Source organism: Bos taurus, chromosome 1 (assembly GCF_002263795.3).
Source record: "Bos taurus isolate L1 Dominette 01449 registration number 42190680 breed Hereford chromosome 1, ARS-UCD2.0, whole genome shotgun sequence".
Lineage (NCBI taxonomy): Eukaryota > Metazoa > Chordata > Mammalia > Artiodactyla > Bovidae > Bos > Bos taurus.
The window spans coordinates 146557836-146580681 of record NC_037328.1 but is presented as its reverse complement, the minus strand read 5'-3'; the positions used below and the strand labels follow the sequence as shown (position 1 = coordinate 146580681).

General features: G+C 44.0%; 1 protein-coding gene across 2 annotated transcripts in view; it reads left to right on the top strand.

Moving 5' to 3' along the window:
- TDRP (testis development related protein) overlaps positions 1–20353 on the top strand; it is a 47789-nt gene extending 27436 nt beyond the window's left edge. For both annotated transcript variants that reach the window (XM_002685163.6, XM_059889515.1), the window contains 2 exons: positions 16419–16522; positions 17830–20353. In XM_002685163.6, the coding sequence (XP_002685209.3) occupies positions 16419–16522; positions 17830–18175 (450 nt within the window). In that variant the 3' untranslated portion in view covers positions 18176–20353. The remainder of the gene's footprint in view (positions 1–16418; positions 16523–17829) is intronic.
- The last annotated feature ends 2493 nt before the right edge of the window (positions 20354–22846 follow it).

The window sequence follows — 22846 nt, the reverse complement described above, 5'->3', positions numbered from 1 at the left end:
AGGCAATGGCACCCCACTCCAATACTCTTGCCTGGAAAATCCCATGGACAGAGGAGCATTGTAGGCTGCAGTCCATGGGGTTGCTAAGAGTCGGACACGACTGAGTGACTTCACTTTCACTTTTCACTTTCATGCACTGGAGAAGGAAATGGCAACCCACTCCAGTGTTCTTGCCTGGAGAATCCCAGGGACGAGGGAGCCTGGTGGGCTGCCGTCTATGGGGTCCCACAGAGTCGGGCACGACTGAAGTGACTTAGCAACAGCAGCAGTAGATGCTCCATTTTATCAATTTATCACAAATGTTTGGTTGTTTCCACTTTTTGGCTATTTTGAATAACGTTGCTATAAACATTTGTGTAGAGTATTTTGTGGGGCCGTGGCCTTGTTTTCATTTCTGATGGGTATATATCTAGGAGTGGAATTTCTAGGTGCCTCAGACTGAATGTTTATTCTCCCAGATTCATATGTTAAATCCTACCCTATGTGATGGGGGCTACGCAGTGGGGCCTTTGGGAGGTAGTTAGGTGATGTGCCAGAACCCTCGTGAACGGGACCCCCGAGAGCTCCCTGCCTCTCACACCACATGGAAGTACACCAAGTGCAGCCAGCCCTCACCACTCAGCCGCTGTGAGCACCGCATCTTGGACTGCCCACCCTCTGGGCTGTGAGGAGTACACTTCCACTGTTTATAAGCCACCCAGTCCATGGTCTTCTGTTAACAGCAACGCAGATGGACTGAGACACTGGGTCACAGGGTCTCTCTGCATGTAATCATTTTAGAGACCTGCTGGCTGTTTCCTCCATGTGATGGCATCATTTTTCATACCCCCAGTAGTGTGTTAGGGTGTGATTTCTCCACTTCCTCACATATGTATTGCTCTGATTTCTTGATTCTAGCCATCCTTGTGGGTGTAAAGTAGTATTTCACTGTGGTTTGACTTGTATTTCTCTGATGACACATGTATTGAGCATCTTGTGTACTTCCAAGCTGTTTGTATAACTTCCTGGAGAAGTGTCTATTCTGATGCTTTGTTCATGTAAAAAATTTTAGTTATCTCTTTATTATTGAGTTGTAAAGTTCCTTTCTATGTTCTAGATACATATAAGGACTTTATCAGACATATGATCAAGTATCAGTTCAGTTCAGTCACTCAATCATGTATGACTCTTTGCAACCCCATGAACTGCAGCACACCAGGCCTCCCTGTCCATCACCAACTCCCAGAGTCCACCCAAACCCATGTCCATCATGTCAGTGATGCCATCCAACCATCTCATCCTCTGTTGTCCCCTTCTCCTCCTGCCCTCAATCTTTCCCAGCATCAGGGTCTTTTCAAATGAGTCAGCTCTTCACATCAGGTGGCCAAAGTATTGGAGTTTCAGCTTCAACATCAGTCCTTCCAATGAACACCTAGGACTGATCTCCTTTAGGATGGACTGGCTGGATCTCCTTGCAGTCCAAGGGACTCTCAAGAGTCGTCTCCAACACCACAGTTCAAAAGCATCAATTCTTTGGCACTCAGCTTTCTTCACAGTCCAACTCTCACATCCATACATGACCACTGGAAAAACCAGAGCCTTGACCAGACAGACCTTTGTTGGCAAAGTAATATCTCTGCTTTTTAATATGCTGTCTAGGTTGGTCATAACTTTCCTTCCAAGGAGTAAGCATCTTTCAATTTCATGGCTGCAATCACCATCTGCAGTGATTTTGGAGCCCCCCCCACCCCCGCCAAAATAAAGTCAGCCACTGTTTCCACTGTTTCCCCATCTATTTGCCATGAAGTGATGGGACCAGATGCCATGATCTTCGTTTTCTGAATGTTGAGCTTTAAGCCAACTTTTTCACTCTCCTCTTTCACTTGTATCAAGAGGCTCTTTAGTTCTTCACTTTCTGCCATAAGGGTGGTATCATCTGCATATCTGAGGTTATTGATATTTCTCCCAGCAATCTTGATTCCAGCTTGTGCTTCCTCCAGCCCAGCATTTCTCATGATGTACTCTGCATAGAAGTTAAATAAGCAGGGTGACAATATACAGCCTTGACGTACTCCTTTTCCTGTCTGGAACCATTCTGTTGTTCCATGTCCAGTTCTAACTGTTGCTTCCTGACAGGATTCTTAAGAGGTAGGTCAGGTGGTCTGGTATTCCCATCTCTTTCAGAATTTTCCACGGTTTATTGCGATCCACACAATCAAAGGCTTTGGCATAGTCAATAAAGCAGAAATAGATGTTTTTCTGGAACTCTTGCTTTTTCGATGATCAGTGGATGTTGGCACTTTGATCTCTGGTTCCTCTGCCTTTTCTAAAACCAGCTTGAACATCTGGAAGTTCACGGTTCACGTTCTGCTGAAGCCTGGCTTGGAGAATTTTAAGCATTACTTTACTAGCGTGTGAGATGAGTGCAATTGTGCGGTAGTTTGAGCATTCTTTGGCATTGCCTTTCTTGGGGACTGAAATGAAAACTGACCTTTTCCAGTCCTGTGGCCACTGCTGAGTTTTCCAAATTTGCTGGCATATTGAGGGCAGCACTTTCACAGCATCACCTTTCAGGATTTGGAATAGCTCAACTGGAATTCCATCACCTCCACTAGCTTTGTTCGTAGTGATGCTTTCTAAGGACCACTTCACTTCATATTCCAGGATGTCTGGCTGTAGGTGAGTGATCACACTATCCTGATTATCTGGGTCATGAAAACCTTTTTTGTACAGTTCTTCTGTGTATTCTTGCCACCTCTTCTTAGTAGCTTCTGCTTCTCTTAGCTGTGAAAATAGCTATGAAAAGAAGGGAAGTGAAAAGCAAAGGAGAAAAGGAAAGATATACTCATTTGAATGCAGAATTTCAAAGAATAGCAAGGAGAGATAAGAAAGCCTTCCTCAGCAATCAATGCAAAGAAATAGAGGAAAACAATAGAATGGGAAAGAACTAGAGATCTCTTCAAGAAAATTAGAGATCCCAAGGGAACATTTCATGCAAAGATGATAAAGTCTATATTTGTAAATTTCATTCTGTGGATTGTCTTCACTTTTTTGCTAGTGTGCTTTGAAGCACAAAAGTTTTAAATTTTGATTAAGTTCACTTTATTTTTTCTTTTGTTGCTCATGGTTTCAGCATTTTATCTAAGAATATCCAAATCTAAGGTCATAAAAATTACCCCTGTGTTTTCTTTAAAGTTGTATAATTTGAGCTCTTCTGTTTGTTGTTGTTTTTATCTGTTCTGTGTTAGTATTCGTATATGATGTGAGATGACGGTCCAGTTTTGCTCTTTTTCCTGTTATTACGCAGTTGTCACAGCGCCACTTATTGAAAAGACGATTCTTTTCCTATTTGTCTTGGCACCTTTTCAAGGAAATTAGTTGACCTTGGAGGTGTGGGTTTGTTCCTGGATTCACAGTCCTGTTTCATTGATCTGTTTATTTTTCCACTTGCCAGTAGTGTCTTGATTGCTGTTGCTTGGTAGAATGTTCTGAAATGGTAAGAGGTAGTTCTTTTTCAAGATCATTTTGACTATTTGAGTCTCTTGTGAGTCCATATGAATTTTAGAATCAGCTTAACAATTTCTACAAAGAAGTCAGAATTGCAATGCACTGAATCTGTAGATCTGTTTAGGGGGAGAATTGCTGTCTTAATAGTGTTATGTTTTCTGATCCATGAACATTGTATGATTGTCTCATTTATTCAGACCTTTTAAAGTTTATTTCAATAATATTTTGTAGTTTTCAGGGAAAAAAAAAACTTTGAACTTTTGTAAGTGGTATTCCTAAGTATTCTTTTTGATGTGTTTGTAAATGGCACTTTTCTTTCTTTGATTGCTCATTGTTGGTATATATTGACAACTGATTTTTGTTTATTGATCATGTATCCTGTCACCTCATTGAACTGGTTAATTCTAGTAGGTTTTTATGGGATTCCTTAGGATTTTCTCTGTAAAATATGTCATCTACAAATAGAAGTATTGTACTTTTTCCTTTCCAATCTGGATCTTTTTTATTTCTTTTTCCTTTGCCTCATTCTTCATTAGGGGGAAAGCTTTCAGTATTTTACCATACAGTCTGATGTTAGCTGTGAGTTTCTCATAGATGCTCATTATCAGATTGAGGGAGCTCTCCTTAAAAATATATATATATATACTAATTGATTTTTTTAAATAGCATAACAAGCCAAAGAAACACTGAAAACTTATTGCTGCTATACTTAGCACATACAGTGACAGTTTTATTATAACCATGCAATGTGTGTAAGTTACACTTAAAACGAATGTTTGTGTCTTTACTTTGATTCATTTCAAACTATTTCTCATTTCCTCTTTGAGTTCTTGTTTGACTCCTTGGTTATTTAGGCATGCATTGTTTAACTTCCACCCAGTTGTGAGTTTTTCCTGCTACTGATGTTTAATTCCTCTGTGTCAGAGGAATGATCTGACAACTATGAACCATTTTATCCTATTAAAAGTATTAAATGTTTATTTTATGGACTAGCATATGGTCGGAGCCAGGTAGGCTGCAGTCCATGGGGTCGTGAAGAGTCAGACACGACTAAGCAACTTCATTTTCACTTTTCACTTTCATGCATTGGAGAAGGAAATGGCACCCCACTCCAGTGTTCTTGCCTGGAGAATCCCAGGGCTGGGGGAGCCTGGTGGCTGCCATCTGTGGGGTCACACAGAGTCCGACACGACTGAGCGACTTAGCAGCAGCAGCAGCATGTGGTCCGTGTTCCATGTGCACTGAGAAGAATGTGTGTTCTACTGCTGGACAGGGTGTTTTATTGATACCTACTAGGTCTCCTTAGTTTGTAGTGGTTTTCATGTCCTCTGTTTATTTTCCGTCTAGTTCTATCCAGTGTTGATACTGAAGTCTCTTCTCTTGTTGGGTTGTCTAGTTCGCTTTTAATTTCTCCACATTTTTCCTTTCTGTATTTTTTCTGTTATTATATGCCTATATGTTTTGTTATATACTTCTGATGGTAAGATATAACAGTTTCTGTTTATCCAACTTACATTTCTTCCATTTATCATAGCATATGGTTGGAGCCAGGTAGGCTGCAGTGAAATAATCTCTTTATCTTTAGTAAGTTTAAAAATTCTAACGTTTCTCTTATTGATATAGCCACTCCAGCTTTTTTTTCGGTTGCTGTTTGAGTGATTTATCTTTTCCCTCCCTTTTACATTTAATCTTTTTTATCTCTGAATCTCAAGTAGTCTCCTGTAGGCAACATTTAGTTGGATCAGTTTTTAAACACAGTATGACAATCTCTGCCTTTGATTGGATTGTTTAGTCAGTTTACATTTAATAGTATTATTGCTTAGTTGAAATCATATTGCCATATTTTGTTTTCTGTATGTCTCGTGTCTTTTTTGTTCAGTGATTCCTCCTTTAGTGCTTTCTTTTATATTACATGTATATTTTCTAATGTAGGACTTTGCTGGTGGCTCAGATGGTAAAGAATCCACCTGCAGTGCAGAAGACCTGGGTTCGATCTCTGGGTTGGGAAGATTTCTAATGTAACATCGTAGTATCTTATTGTTTTACCATCTGTAGTCCAATATTCCCACCCACCTCTTTTATGCTGTTATTGGCAAATATATTACACCTATGTTACATAGGCCCAGCATTACGTTGAATATATATTAGTGTATATACCTCCTTAAGTTAGTTATAAGAAGTAAAATCTATGCATTTTTACTGTGTTTTACGTTGCTAATTACATAATTACTTTTATCAGCGACCTTTGTTTTCTCATGTGGTTTTGAATTACTGTTTGGAGTTACTTGCTTAAGTCTAGACCATTATTTAGTGTTTCTTATAAGAGAGATTTGCTAGCAACAAATTCTTTCAGATTTGCTTATATGGGGAAACCTTATTTCATCTTCCTTTCTGAGAGATGGCTTTGTTGGGCTCAGGATTCTCATTTTTCAGTGTTTTCATGCAGCGCTTTGAGTATGTTGTCTTACTCCCTTCCGGCCTTCATTAGTTCTCTGAGAGTCAGCTCCTACTCTGACTGCAGCTTCCTTGGTAAGTGACCAGATGTTTTTCTCTTGTAGTTTTCAAGACTTTCTCTTTGTATGCTGTGGTAAAGAAGATGTCTGGTCTTCTCTCCAACCCCCATTCCTAGCACAGAGGTTCTAAACCCTTGGGATTCCTGAGGGTCAGGAGTCATTGTTATGCTAGGGATATGACTCCCCTGTGCCCCTCCATTAGCATAAGGATGGGGCTTGGTTCTGGTACCAAAGACTAGGCATAGGAATAGAGGTTTGGGGTTTTCAGCCATGTCACCCCCAGGGAATAGAGAGGGCTAGAGACTGAGTTCTTTCACATAGTCAATGATTTAATCAATCATGCCGACATAATGAAATTCCAATACAGACTCAGTAGAGCTTTATGGTTGGTGAACATGTTGATGTGTGTGTGAGAGACAGAGGCAGACAAGCTGACTCTGAGTTCACAGGGAGACTGCAGGAAGCTCTGCATTCCCCACCCTCTGAATTTATATCCCTTTGATCAGAAGTCCAGGTTAAGTGAGCCCCTGAAGTGAGGCTGGTGACTTCCATAAAGACAGTCTTGAGGACGATTGAGCCTTGAACTTGTTGAGTCCAAGACAGACTCCAGGTGGTTAGCCTCAGGATTGATGTTGACTCTGACTTTGCTTTACAACAGTCTGTGTGTTTGTGGGTCTCAGCATTGATGTTGACTCTGGCTGTGTGTTACTACAGTGTGTGCATTGTGGGTCTCAGCATTGATGTTGACTCTGACTCTGTGTTACTACAGTGTGTGTGCTTGTGGGTCGCTGTGTTCATCCTACTTGGAGTTTCTTGAGCTTCCTGTTGTATGGATTTTTGGTTTTCAAGAAATTTGGTAATGTTCTGTTATTTCTTTGATTTTATTTTATTTTTTTGCTAATTTCTCTCTTCTTCTGGTACTCTATTTTGCATATGTTGATGCGCTTAATGGTATGATGCATTTTTCTGAGGTCATCTTTTTGATTTTTTCTCTCTGGTTTTTGGCTTCAAGTTCAGTAATTCTTTATTCTCCAAATTAAGACCTACTTTTGAGCCCCTGTAGTGAATTTTTAATTTTGTTTATTGTACTTTTCGCCCTCAGAATTTCTGCCTGGTTCTCTTTGGTTGCCACTGCCTCTGCTCTTTTTTATTGGGTGCCGCAGTGCTGGCATGCCTCCTTTTGCTTCTTTAATGGCACTTCCTTCTGTCCTGTGAATGTGTTTATGATGGCTCTTTTGTCAAATCAAACATCTGGTTTGCTCTCAGAGTCAGTTTGTTTGTCCACTTTCTTTCTGGTCTATAGGTTTTCCTTTGCTCCTTTTTTGGCTGCTTCAGAATTTTTCATTAGAAAATGGACATTTTATTCTATTTAAATTTTTTAAAACTAAGGTATAACTAGGATATAACAGTATATTAGTTTCAGGTGTACAGCATAAAGATTTGATATGTATACTGCAAAATGAGCACGACAATAAGTCTAGTTAATATCCATCACTGTAGGCAGTTAAAAGTTTTCTCTTGTGATGATAACTTACATGTATAGTATCGTTAGCTGTAGTCACTACACTGTGCATCACACCACCATGCCCATGACTTATGTGTTTTATAACTGGAAGTTTGTGCCTTTTCCCCTTCTGCCTCTGACAACCGCGGTCTGTTCTGTGTCTGTGAGTACTGTGTATACATGCTAAGTTGCTTCAACTCTGTGGGGACTGTAGCCCACCAGGCTCCTCTATCCATGGGATTCTCCAGTACTGGAGTGGGTTGCTGTGTCCTCCCTCCAGGGGCTATTTCTAACCGTATCTCTAGCCTCCTGCACTGTCAGGCAGGTTCCTCACCACTGGCACCACCCGGGAAGCCGTGTGTGCCGGGTTCTTTTTGGTTTTGCTTTGGTTTTGATTCCACATATAAGTGAGATCACACAGTATTGGTCCTGATCTGTCTGACATTTCACTGAACATAATGTCCCCAAGGTCCATCCATGGTGCAAACAGCAAGATTTCATTTTCTATGGCTGTATAATAAACCATGTGTGTGCGTGTGTGCACATCACATTATCTCTATTCATTCATCTGTTGATGGACATTTAGGTTGTTTTCACATCTTGGCTATTGGGAATAGCACTGCAATGAACATGAACTACACATATTTTTCCATATATCTTTTCCAGTTAGTGTTTTCATTTCCTTTGGATCAATACGCAGAGGGAGAATTGCTATGTCATTCTATTTTTAATTTTTTGTGAAATTCCTATGCTGTTTTTTATAATGTCTACACCAATTTACATTCCTAAAAGCCATGCACAAGGGTTCCCTTCTCTTCACATCCTTACCAATACTTGTTATTTTTTGTCTACTGAGCGTATTTTTCTGTCTCCAATAACTTTCAAAGGGAACAAGGGATTAAGATGTGAGTTTATTTTCCTTATTGATTGTTATTTCCAGCTCTTACATATACCCATCAATCTTTTTAAGTTTATTTTTGCAGTAGTAACTTAGAATACTGCCGTGACCTGTAATTACTGGCTTCCTTTGGTCTGAGTTTTATATGTTTGTTTTATATGTTTGTTTATGCAATTTGGAATTCCTCTGTTTTGACACTTAGAACAAATTAGGTTAGGTTCTTACTACTATTTTTAGTTGTATCATTGCAGATACTTAAAATTTTAGTATTGCTCATGATTATATGGTTGTTATATACAGTTAACGATTAGCTTGTCATCTCACTGTTGGAGTGGAGCTGCTGCTGCTAAGTCACTTCAGTCGTGTCTGACTCTGTGCGACCCCATAGACGGCAGCCCACCAGGCTCCCCCGTCCCTGGGATTCTCCAGGCAAGAACACTGGAGTGGAGAATGGAACCTAAATTTCTGGTAGGATTGTGGACTGTTCCGAGGGGCACCTGGTGGGTGCTCCACCAGCTTCCCTTCCTGCTCCACCCACTGCCGCCAGCTCACTGGCACCCCTTCTGACTGTGAGAGCTCAGCGGCTTGCCTTTGGAGGCCATGGCCAAGCTGGCCTTTTCTTGGGACAGAGGCCCGTGGTGGCTGGGCAGGACGGGCCAGGACAGTGGTGGTGGTGGTGGTGCCACTGGCTCAAGAGGGAGGTGCAAACAGCCCAGAACCCAGTGCAAAGGCGGGGCTCCAGCCATCCCACTTCGGCAGGGCCCCAGAGCTGCCCCCTCCCGGGTGGGCCAGGGAAAAGGGGGGATTGCTCACAGGAAGCAGGAAGGCCAGCTGGAGGAGAGCAGGAGCTAGCGCCCCAGGTGCCCTCGGGCCCAGGGCCCACCTGGCTGTGCTGCTCCCTGGCGGCCACCTCCTTCCAGGGCTGCCCCCTGGAGGGCGTACACACTGCACAGCATGAAGTCTGGGCTCTGAGAAGAGCTGTTTTTGCTTTCTCTCTACCTAAGCCTGGTTGATGTATTGGTTATCTGATAATGTTGGGTTTTGTCAGATTTTTATTCCCATTGCTGTGACTGCAGAGGGTATTCAGAGGCTGCAGAAGTGGGGGGAGCAGATGGGATTTTCCTTTGGCTTCTCGCAACAGGTTAAGTTCATCTGTCTAAAATATTTCTAGCAAAAAAACCCACATATTTTGGATTTCGGTTGGCAAAGTGAAGGCCTGTGTTTCTTCATCAGGATTGCTTTTTCCAGTTTCTTTGTGGCACCTTTGTGTTCATGGGATCGGGCTGCTGTAACATAACACCAGGGACTGAGATTCAAACGGCTATGGTGAGACCAGCAGGATACTTCCTGCCAGGCTGCATCCCATCCCATCGCAGGGCTCCACCTGCAGGGCCTGATCCCCCTCACCCCCACATACCATCATGTCCCAGGTTAGGATTCCAGCAGGGGAATTCTGGGGAGAGACATCCATTTAGACCATTGCCTTCGATGAGCCAAAGACCAACGTTTCTCCCTTTGGCAGGCCCTCTGGCCCCAGAGTTTACCTGTTATTAAAGCCGTCAGGCACTCCGTGGCCAGTGTGCATTCACATGGGCAGTTAACGCTCCTGCTGGATGGGTCCTTTCCAACACTTGGCAGACCTGCTGCACAGTTTGTATCGAGGAAGGTTGTAGTGGGCAGTGTGTAGAGGTTCTGATTTTCAGTTCCATAAGTACGTCACATGTATAAATGATGTTTGTTTTCATCAGGCCTACAAGATTATGTGAAGGTTGTAATTTATACTAGTTACATAAATTAAGTCATCATTTAGGGTTAATTTTTATTTTGGCTAAACAGTTTGTTAAAAAATTTGGTGTGGAAAGGAAAAATTTGCTTTTCCCCACTGCAATCCTACTCTGAATAAGTAATTGCCACAATTAATTACCACTACAGTTAGCCAGTTGGTTTTCAAATAGCTCTTAAAAGGACACAAAGTGGAAGTTTTTTAGAAATGAAATGATTGAAAATGCAGTTTAAAACTCTGAATGAACGTATTATGTTTGGTTCCCAAATGTGCAAAAGCAGAGGACAAGTTGTTTTGTTTTACGTCTCATCACTGTCTCTGAATAGCTTCTGGTGTGTTAGATTCTAAATGCACCAAGATCTCTGTGTTCGCTTTCTGAGACAGTGAAGCACAAAGAAGTCGGGGACCTAGAGTGTAGGCGGGCAGTGCTTGCAGGGAACTGGGAATATAGAGGGCCGAGTGCTTGCGGGAGACTGGGAGCGTAGACGGCCAAGTGCTCCTGAGGAACCAGGCGTGTAGAGGGCTGAATGCTCACAGGGAACCGGGCGTGCAGGCGGCTGAGTGCTGATGGGGCAGCCAAGCAATGGCCTTCTCCCCCCTGAGGTGCTGGGTGCTGACAATGTGGTGGTGCCCAAGTGGGTGCAGAGACCCACCCACCTCTCTGGGGACAGTGCCCGCTACCCTGTGCCTCCTGGAGATCTCAGTTCACACCTCAGGTGGTAAACAGATCTGCTGGGGACTTTTTACCAGCTTCAAGACTCTTAATAACACTTTCTGACTGCACCCCAAAGCTAAACAAGAGAAAGAAAACCAATGGAAAAAAGGGCATGTTACCGAGCAGTGTCCTGGTGAGCAGGGCGTGCAGAGCTGCTGGATGCTGTCTGTGACAGAAGATCCAAGTCCTTTCAGGCCCAGAGCCCACCCTTCTCCAGAACCAGAAGGCTCGCCTGACAGGGTCTCCTCCTGAGACACCGGGGTGAAGACCTAGTCACATGACTGGCTTCTCCCACATACTCAGAGAGCCTTCCCAAGTCAAAAGATTCTGTTTTGTTTTGCCCATTTTCCTACTAGGTCGTTTGATTTTTTTTTAATTGTTCTATAAAATTCTTTATATTGAAGACATTAGATTTTTATCATTATACATTACAATCTTTCCTAGCAAAGTAGCTTGTCTTTTTGTTTTTCAAATTCAGAAAGAACTGTGAAGTTTATAATTAAAAGAAGAGTACCCATTTCTCCCCTCCTCAGCATGAATTCTGCTCTCAGAAGTTACCACTGTTAATGTTGAAGCTCTTTCTCAAGATACTTGCGAGCAGGTTTGCAAGCTCAGTGCCTGTCTCATGTTGCAGTGGGACCCTGTGGAAAGCTGTCTCCCTAGAGACTGAGCCCTGTGCCTGTGGACTCTTTGCTCTTTGCTACTGTGTTTCAGAGGAGCGCGCTATTCAGAGTAGTCTTTTCCATTCCATCAGAGAGGTGTTTCCCAGGGCGCAGGGGGAGGTGTGTTTTATTGGACTAGTTAGATTTCTGGGTACGCACTTACCTGCCCTCAGCCCCTGGAAAACGCCACTTGTCAAGGCCTCTGTTGTGGGTCAGAGGCTGACATCTGCCGACATCTGAGGCTGCATTGCTGGACATGTCCCTCTCTGCAGTGTCCAGGCGGGCAGTGTCCTCCAGTGGCTGAGGGGAGCTTTGTTCTGAACTGGGGGCTGCTTCTTGTGCCCACTGCGCATCTGCCTTTTATTGATTTTCCTCACAAAACTCCTCTTAACTGCATTTATATCTTGAGTGTCTGAGCTCTGTCCTGCACCAGTTTCTATCTGGTGGCTTTCCCTGTTCTCCTCCTCCCAGAAAACTCAGTATCTGCCTGGCAACACCTCATGCTCTTTCTGCCCACCATCTGTCGTTTAGTTTCCTGGGGCCACCTCCTCCCGTGGCCAGTCCACCACTCCAGGATGCCCTGTTTCCTGCTCCTTCCAGCAGGGACACATGATCTAAGACTGAAAATGGACTGAAGGGGATGTGGTGAGTCTCATCTCTGCCTGCCACCCAGTTCTCCAGTTGACAGCTCTTGCTCCTCCCTCTAGAGGTCTTGTGTGCATATAATGTATAAACACAGGACGTGTCAATATGCACACATGTACACAGATGTCACATGTACAAAAAGTGAGTGTGTGAGTCCCCAGATATGCACGGACAGCTGGTAGCACGTTGGGGTCTAGCTGGTGGGCTTGGGTTAGTCCCCAAAGCCCCTTCTGCCTGCCTAAAGAGGCCTCAGCTGACAGACGTTCGGGTCACCCCCTCGGGATTCCACAGTGCATTTTCCTGCTCAATGCTTTTGGCACACAGATGCACTTGGCTTTGAATCAGGAACCTCTCTCTTCTCTTCTATTAGCATGAATAATTGAGTTGACTGCCAACTGATTTGGGTATTGAAAAGATACAAACATTGTTGCACAAGTGACCAAACAAACCAAGAACTCAAAGTTTAATTGGTGGTTGATCAGGAACATTTTTCACATTTTAGGACTACTAACATGTATTTGTTACTATTAGCAAATGCATTTGTAGCATCACACACTCTACAACAACTGCATGTCTTCTTGTGCTCTGCTGGTGAGTCACTTTGATCTGTGCATTCCCACTGAGGAGCAGGTCCACAGCAGACCATTGTACAGTATGTAGTTTTCAGAGCAAGCCACGTGAAGCCTTAGCTGTTTCTCTACTTAGTCTAAGGAGTTTCTGTAGAGTTTACTGCTGAGTGTCATCCTAACAGATTAAAAGGGTCAGCCGGATGAATGCAGAGCCCCCATCTGGGGAGCAGGGTGATATCAATTGTAATCTCACAGTAACTTCTAATGATCCTTATTTTACATGGTATCAATTGTAATGTTTCTTTCATTTAGAATTTTAAGTTGGTTCTTTGTTTTCCTTGGTGAGTCTAGCTAAAGGTTTGTCAATTTTGTTTTCGTTTTCAAAGAACCAACTCTTAGTTTTATAACTCTTCTGTCATTTTCGTGTCTCTGTTTCTCCTCTTTGTCACTCCATTTTACTTTGTGCTCAGTTTGTTCTTTTTCTCACGCTTAAGGCATAGAGTTATGTTATTCAGGATTGTTATTTTGTCTTGTGAACTTCTTTCTTAGAACTGCTTTAGTTGCATCCTGTAAGTTTTAGTATGTTGTATTTTTTTGTCTGTCTCAAGATACAGTTTTGTTTCCTCTTTGATGTTGTTCAGGAGAGTATTGTTTAGTTTGCATGCAGTTTCCACTTTTCCTCCTCTGATGGTATATGTTGCAGTCAAAAAAGATACTACGCTTACAGTCTCCTAAGTTTGCTCAGACTTGTTTTGTGGCCTAATATATGGTCTATCATAGAAAAGGTTCCATGTGTGCTTAAATGAATGTGTATTTTGCAGTCACATTATAGAATATTCTATATGTGTTTGTGAGGTTCATTTCATCTGTAATGTTGTTCAGACTGTTTCCATATTGATTCTGTCTGATCTCTATCCATTGTTGAGAGTGTGGTATTAAATTCGCTAGCTATTATTATTGTACTGCAGTTTCTCTTTTTAGCTGTTAGCAGTAGTTGAGAAGGCAATGGCACCCCACTTCAGTACTCTTGCCTGGAAAATCCCACGGACGGAGGAGGCTGGTGGGCTGCAGTCCGTGGTGTCGCTGAGAGTCGGACACGACTGAGCGACTTCACTTTCACTTTTCACTTTCATGCATTGGAGAAGGAAATGGCAACCCACTCCAGTGTTCTTGCCTGGAGAATCCCAGGGATGGGGGAGCCTGGTGGGCGGCCGTCTATGGGGTCACACAGAGTCAGACATGACTGAAGCGACTTAGCACAGCAGCAGCAGTTTTGGCTGCACCATGCAGTTTGTGGGATCTTAGTTCCCCAACGAGGGATCAAACCCAGGCCCTCAGCAGTGAGAAGGCTAAGTCCTAACCACTGGACCACCAGGGAATTCTGTTAATTTCTGCTTTATACATTTACGTGTTCCAGTATTGGGTGCATAAATATTTAATAACTGGATCTTCTTGATAGAACTGACCCCTTTATCATTATATAGTGACCTTTGTCCCTCTTCACCATTTGTAAAGTCTGTTTTGTGTTACATAAGTATAGCTATCCCTACTGTTTTTGGTTCACCATTTGCTTGAAGTTAGTTTTACATCCATTCACTCAGGCTATGTGTGTCTTTAAAGCTAAAGTGAGACTCTTTGTAGGAAGCTTATAGTTGGGTCTTTTAACCCATTACAGTTTACATATATTTTTGTGTATCCAAGGACAGATTACTGTAGTTGGAATTATTTTTAGTACTTTTTTTCTACTTTTAAATTAGAATTATAAGTGATTTATGTACCACCATTACTGTATTACTCTTGAGTATAAATTTACCTGTCCTAGTGAGTTTTACTCTGGCTTTGTGTTTATTTTCACTCACAGAACTCCTTTAAGCATTTTTTGTTAGGCAGGTCTAGTGCTGACAAACTCCCTTCACTTTTGTTTGTTTGGGAGAGTCTTTATCTTCCCTCATTTCTGAAGAACAGTTTTGCTGATATAGAAATCTTGGTTGATAGGGTTTTTTTTCTTTTGTTATAATGAGTGTGAGTGTAAAGTCGCTCAGTCATGTCCGACTCTTTGCAACCCCGTGGACTGTAGCCTGCCAGGCTCCTCTGTCAATGGGATTCTCCAAGCAAGAATACTGGAGTGGGTTGCCATTTCCTTCTCCATATCCTATGGTAATTATAATTCAGTAAGTAAATTAAGAAAATGCTTAGTAGTTAAAATATCTTTTGACTATATCATCTCATCCTCTCCTGGCCTGACAAGTTTCTCTTGAGAAATCTCTCCATATTGGGGTGAAGGGTTCCTTTGTATGTAAGTAGTCTCTTTCACTACTTTCAAAATTCTTTCTTTTTGAACAATTTAATTATGTGTCTTGGTGCCGATCTACGTGGGTTCAACTTATCTGGGGTCCTTTGGTCTCATGGATCTGGATATCCATATCTCCCCCCAGGTTTGAGACATTTTCAGTCCTTATTGTTTTAAGTATACTTTCTGTCCCTTTCTCTTTTATTCTGTACCGATTGTGTTCCACAAGTCCCTTTGACTTTCTTCATTCTCTGTCATTCTTTTTGTTTTTTCTTTTTCTCTTACTGGATACTTTCAGATGTCTTTGTTTCTCTGCACTGTCAAGTCTATATTTGACCCTATTAAAATTTTTGTTTGGTGTTTTCAGTTCTAAGATTTTTTCTTTATGGTTCCTATTTGTTCCATGTGTTGTTTTCCTAATTTCATTTAGTTACCTTTGTGTTGTGGTTCACTAAACTTCAATAAGGTTATTTTGAATTCTCTGATAGTTTATAGGTACCACATTTCTTTAGGGTCAGTTACTGAAGTTTTATTAGCTCCCTTAGGTGCCATGAAATTAAAAGACGTTTACTCCTTGGAAAAAAAGTTATGACCAAGCAAGACAGCATATTAAAAAGCAGAGACATTACTTTGCTAACAAAGGCCCATCTAGTCAAGGCTATGGTTTTTCCTGTGGTCATGTATGGAGAGAGAAGGGGATGACAGAGGATGAGATGGTTGGATGGCATCACCAACACAATGGACATGAGTTTGAGTGAACTCCGGGAGTTGGTGATGGACAGGGAGGCCTGGTGTGCTGCATTCCATGGGGTCACAAAAAGTTGGACACGACTGAGCGACTGAACTAGGTGGTGTCACATTTGCCTGCTGTTTTGTGATTTCAGGCTCCAGAGCCATCAGAGTGACTCCAGGAAAAGGCACTTGACAGGAGAGCCCTGCAGATGCACTTCCTTTTCTCCATCCCTGCCTTCTTATTACTGTATTTCTTTGAATCTAAGGTGCCAGGCGTTAATTATATCCTGATTTCAGAAATGAAAAAGTAACAAAATCATTTCTAAGAATCTACAAAATGTGTGGTGGTGCAGCCTCCCCACCCCTCAGTACCCCTCCGCCCTCGGTTGGGAGCCCCGTCAACCTGATCTCGTTTGGCTGAAGTTACTAAACGCGGGTGACTGTCTTCAGCCGCATGGAGGTTGCCTGCAGCTGATGGGAGAACTTGCTGTGCAGACACACAGATAAGGCAGTGTGGGCCAGCTTCTCTGCTGAAGTGTCAGCTTCATGACCACTGGGTGACACGACTCGGACCTGTGTATTCACTGCGTCAGGTCTGATCTTCTCTTAACCTTTCATTAGGTTCCAGGAGCAACTTTCCGAGGCTGGAAAGAAGTGACTTCTCTATTTAACAAGGATGACGAGCAGCAGCTGCTGGAAGGGCGAAAATCCCCCAAGTCCAGAGCGTGAGTAGCCGCTGTCAGGGGAGCAGGCATTCCAGAGACAGAGGGCAGGGCCATGAGAGGGGACAAGAGGGGTTTCCTCCCTTGTGAGGAGAAGGAAATGAGTTGTTCTAAGTATAAGCACTTTGAAAGACTATAGAAAAATGGAAAAAAATTTTAAAAGCTTCTCAGACCAGCTCTTGAACTTCCAGCTGTAAACTGAACTTACAAGCCTTAAAGCAGATGGTAGCCACATGTTTAAGGTGGGCAGGTGGCAGCTGTTCTAGAGAATCAAGGAAAAACCCAGTTAAAAATGCAAAGATTGCCTGTAAACTATACTTACGTGCTGACAATGCTGCTAGTTAAATATTTTGAATTTATAAAATATATATTTAGGGAATTCCCTGGTAGTCCAGTGGTTAAAACTTGGTGCTTTCACTGCTGTGGACCTGGGTTTGATCCCTGGTGGGTGAACTAACATCTCACAAGCTGTGTGGCATGGCCAACAAAAAAATGTACTTAAAGATGAAAATATAAATTTAAATCTGAAAATATAAATGGTGTTGCCAACAGCAGGTGAATCCTGGGGAATCTGACCATAGAGAGGCTGCTCCTCCGTGGACAGGGCACCTTGGCAGCACTCAGGACCCATCAGAGCCATCCAGTCCTCCCCCTCCTCTGACCACATGATTGTGACCTCCCCACCCTCTCCTTGAGGACTGTGTAAGTCAGTCCTCTGGGCTGTCTGGGTAGCAGCTAACAGGCCAGCATCTCCTGGGGGCCTTGAACTTGTGCCTGTGTTCTGCCCCTCAGTCCAGTTAAACAAGACTTGGAAGGTTGGGCCTATGTTCTGGGGATGCTCTCCGCAGCTAGGCCAGGGGACTCGCGGCCAGGGTGCTGTGTCGTTTGTGGGGACCCACTCCAGTTGGCTGCATTTTCCTCAGGGCACACAGTGCTCTGAGCTCTGAACATCTGAGGCTGCAGCTGAATAAGCCTGTGGCAAACCGACTTGGTACAGGGAATAATCTCTGTTTTGAATCTGGGATCTGGGGCCTCTTTTCTCACGTATCTTCAGAGACAGGCTCAGCCTTCTGTGTGCCTTGAGACAGTTTGCTTTTCTGTCTTCTCCCTGAGGCTGACATTGCTTGAGTTTTGCCAAGTGGTGGTACCTTAAATATGGCATTCACAAATTTTATTAATCACGTGTACTGACTGATTTTTCCATATTAATATTCAGGTTTTACACATCTATCTGTTTATTTATAAAATAAACACAACTTGACATCCTAAGATGACTGATCACCAACACTTAACTCTTTCATCTCCTGTAGCACTAACTTACGATTAAAAGAAGAGTTGAAGACAGAGAAGAAGTCTGGATTTTGGGACAATTTGGTTTTGAAACAGAACATACAGTCCAAGAAACCAGATGAGATAGAAGGTTGGGAACCTCCAAAACTTGCCCTTGAAGACGTGGCGGCAGACTCAGGCGGCCCTGTGAGTGACCGTGTGTCTCGGCCGGGCTGGCAGGAGGACACCAAGGGCTCTAGCAAGTACACCAGCCTGGCCGGCGCAGGGAGCAGCTCGCGCTGGAGCCTCAGGTCGGCCGGGAAGCTGGTCAGCATCCGCCGGCAGAGCAGAGGCCACCTGACGGACGACTGGGAGGAGCTTGAGTGACCGCCCAGCCCCCGCGTGTCCTCACACCAAAGTCTGCCTGATCGTGCACCTTTGTATCTCATCTCCCTCACATTCCTAGAGTCTGCGGTGTCGTGGTGTTTATTAGTATAGTGTCCCGTTTGGTCTTTCCCAGATGAAAATCACAGAGGATCTGCTCTGTGCGGTTTCATTTGGCTTTCCTCTTCAAAAGCCAAGTGAGGAAATTCCAGGCGTCCTGTGATTTCTCAGTGGACACGCACAGGGTCCACCTGTCATCCGTGTGCTGCTGACCTTAGATGGGAAGTTCACCGCAGTGGGGATTTGCTTTTTGCCACAAAACTGTCTTTCTGTGTCCTGAGTTGCAGTTCTGTGTTCTGTGACTTGATCCCTGTCTCTGCATGTAGCACATACCTGTATCCTATGACACAAGAATGTAGCGGCCACACACTTCTTTTCTGTTGTCAGAAACCTGCAATCCAGGTGTAACGTGAATCTTCCAAAGGTCACGTCACATTGTGCTAGCTCTTTGTTTGTATTAAACCGTAAAATATGCAAGCAAATTAAACGCTGGAGAAGTGAAGGCTGTTATCTGATCCCCAGAAATACACTGTCTGCAAACACAGCTTCACCTCCCACAAGCATATGAGATGGTGACAGTGTTCCCATCTTGAGGTTCCTGAACTTTTAAATACTGATGTTTCTTTTCTTCTAAAGTTTGTTCTTATTTTGATTGCAGACTAAAGAATGCTATAAAGCATGGATCAGTTTTAATAACTTGACACTTAAATTTGTTTGGAAAATATTAACTTGCTAGTTAAGAGTTGAAATTGTAGGTAAAATGCTGAAAGTGCCTCTTTTCTGTAACACCCAGGGTTTTGTTTTTTCAAATGAGACTGTTGGACCCGAGAAGCTGTGTGTTGTGGCTGGTTCGGGAGCGTCACTGAGCATCTCTTGTGTCTCTGAACTTGCTTGTCGTCTCCTTGACAGGTGGGCCCCAGGTCAGGTACACAGCACGTGTATCCTCAGCAAGACAGACCCAACCCACAGGAGGACCACGTGTCTCTGAGGTCAGAACAGATATAGGGGTTTTTGGTTAAAAAGAAAAACCTCCAGTTACACTGTGCATTCCTCTCTTGTGAGAGCCACTATCTTCAAGGTATTCAGTGAGCAGTTCTGTGCTGTTCCACACAAGGGGTGCCATTTAGCATTTCCATGGACTCCGAGGGGTGAAGGGGGTGACAGAGTGCCTGCCTGCCACCTGCCATTTCTCGGTCACTCAGTCTGTGTACACCCTGTCATCTGACTACCAGCCGTCTAGCCACAATCCACGTGTCACCCAACCATCTGTGTCTGTCATCTGTGTAGCGTCTGTCAAAATCACCCATGTCCCTCTCTCTCTAATAGACAAGTGTACTTCACCGAGCCTTGAAAGGGGGACATGTGAGTGGTGGTAAAATCCTGTTTGTGTTAGAACCTTGAAGTGGTTAATAGCGGAGTTGAAAACCGTGTTTCCTCAGGTAAACAGTTCAGCTCATTGACTGGAGTCCTTCTCCCTAGAGACACTTGCTGTGACTGAGATGAGCTGTCTGAAGCAGGAGCTTCGGGCTCATCTTGGGCTAATCCTGTGATGAGGTGCAGGGAAGGGACTTGTGTTTGAGGTTCTGGGCAGAGTGCTCGGGGTGGGGGGCAGGTGGGACAGCCTCCAGCTCGGGGAGCCTGTGCCAGTGTGCTATGATGCTAAGTGCCTGTGATCCCCTTGGGGACACACGTGATGCACAGCTGGCAGAACGGCCCCTCATACCCCTCATTCCTCACAACCAAATGCAAGCCAGAGTGGGGTTGGATTACGCACGTGAATAATACTTTTCTTATCTACAAACATTAATGTAAAAATGAATTTTTCTTCTGTTGTATCTGATTAAAATAACTCTGTGGATTTTAATATAAATATTTATTGGTGTGCTTTGGGGGAAAGATATTTTTTTCTTGATGGAATTTACCAAAGCAACTTTATTTTGTTCACTGGCTGACAAGAGAGCGGGTCTGTCTAAATTCTGTAAACTGCACAGCTTCTCTGAAGAGTGACGTGTCTGCTCTTTTGCCTGTTGTTTTGTCATTAACAGGAAAGTGACTGGTTTTAAAGGAAGTTGAATTCATCCATAATGCTGAAGTTTTTTAAAAATAAAAACATGGTTTATATCCTGTTAGTTTGCATGGTTATTGACATCTGCTTCTGACGACTTAGAGCTGATGACATCTTCTCAACAGTTTCAGTGTCTTTCAAGATGCCAACGAAATGTGTAGATTCATGGATAAATGACCAACTTCAACGTCAGTCATCAGGATGTAGCTTTTACATATGAACGGCCTTCGGACGCTGTTTGGAGTAATAGGCACTGCCAGCTATGGGGTCGCACAGAGTCAGACGTGACTGAAGCGACTTAGCAGCAGCAGCAGCAGAGCCCCACGTCTGAGCCACCCGCCCTGGGCCCTGCTTTTTCCCCGTCACTTGAGGAGGGGGAGCCTGAAGCAAGCCTCCCCTTCAACTGCCAGCCTGAGTAGGTTCTTTAATAGTCTTTTAAGGTTTCATCTCTTCTTTCCAAACAGTAGCCTCTTGGAGAGATACGCTGACTCCCGTTAGGACCTGGGTAGCACCTGCAGTGCTGTCTCGAGCCAGGTGGTGAGTGCACGTCCCACCAAACTCCTTCCCAGTGGTGTGTGTCCCAGGCAGCCTTGTCCTCACCAGTCTCGTGGCCTGTGCCCTCCCCCAGGTCCTGCTATGCACCCTCCCCTGGGGGCCTGTGGCTCTGTGGTAGCTTCATACCCCGACCCTCGGGTTCTCACTCACTTCACCAGATGCTCCGACTCTTGTGCAGGCAAAGGGCCTTCTCTTCACTCTCCCAGTTTACTTCTAGCCATTTAGCTTCTTTCCAGATTTTATGGTTAAGTCTCAATTGATACTTGACTGAACAAAAGACAGGCAGGACACTATAAGAAGCTTGAAGACAGGAACTGGCTAAAATTTTTGTAACTGATAAAATAGCCCACAGGGGGTGCAGATGGTGCTGAATGACTGACCAAGGCAGTGGCTGCCACTTGCTGTATGGCAGAAGTGTGGTTCTGGTGGTGAGTGTGAGGCAAGGAACCCTCTGAGGGGCTTCCATGGCACCATGCCCCAAAGACAGATACCACCACTTCCTGTAGTTGCTGCTTCCCCACGAGTGTCTGAGGGGACTGCACCTGATGCTCTTGTGGTGAGTGCACATCCCCACACCTGTGTTCTATGGTTTGTAACTGTGTTGCAGCCCAGCCCAGCCCAGCCCAGTCCAGTTGGTGCTGGCCAGCTGCCAGACTGTTCAGCCAGCTGAATGCACTTAAGTTTGCAGAAAAAGCACTGCTCTAACCTAAATGTCTTTCAGTTCATATTGTGAAGAGTCTGTGCCCCCAAAGAACACAATCAATAGAGTGAAAAAGGCAACCTAGGGAATCAGAACATTTTCAAGTCATCTAGCTGATAAGGCCTTAAGTGTCCAGCTATAATAGTTCCTTCTACATTCAACAACAAAACCACATACAACTCAATTAAAAGGCAGGCAAGTTCTTGAACAAGCGTAGAAAAAGATGCTCACCATCACGAGAAATGCAAATCAAAGCCACAATGAAATACCACCTCCCACCCATTTGGATGACGACTATCAAACCAAAAACTCAACGCCACAACCTAACAAGTGTTGGCGAGGACAAGGATGGCGAGAAATGGAACTATTCCCACTATCAGAGGCAGCACCATTTTACATTCCCACCATGGAAAATAGTATGGTGGTTCTTCAAAATATTAAACATGTATTTACCACACGGTCCTGCAATCCCACTTGTGGGTGTATCTCCAAAGAGAGATTTGTATAGCATGTTCACAGCAGCTCAAAGTAGGGGAGCACCTCCACATCAGTGGTGATGAAGAAGCAGAATGTGGAGGACAGGAAAGCCCACAAGGGAGGGAAAGCCTAAGCCATGCTACAACGTGAATGAGACAGATACTAAAAGATGCCAATTATGCAGCGTATCTTCAGCAGTCCAATCCAGAGAAACAAACTAAAACCACCAAGTGCAAGGCTGGTTCAGCCAACAAGTCAACACGTGACCACCTCTGTGGGTGCAGAAAGGGAACTCAACAAAACCCAACACCCCTCCATGTAAAATGCCCCCAACAACATGGGGCTGGAAGGGAGCACCTCACCCTGAAGCACCCAGAGATGCCCAGCTTGCAGCACACCGACAGGTGAAGGACAGACAGCCCCCAGGGACTGCCGTCCTCACCCATGGGGATCTGGCATTAAAGCTGGCGAGGAAGGAAAAAAGAGTATCCCGCTGAAAGAAGGTGATGAACCTCCTTCACGTGCAGACCTCACAATGTACATCCGCATCCCAGGGAGTCTACAAACTACCACCAGATCCATTTAGTGATTTCAGCAAAGTTCAGTTCACTCAATCGTGTCCAACTCTTTGCCACCCCATGAACCACAGCGTGCCAGGCCTCCTGTTCATCACCAACTCCCGGAGTCCACCCAAACCCATGTCCACTGAATCAGTGATGCCATCCAACCATCTCATCCTCTGTTGTCCCCTTCTCCTCCTGCCTTCATTCTTTCCCAGCATCAGGGTCTTTTCAAATGAGTCAGCTCTTCACATCAG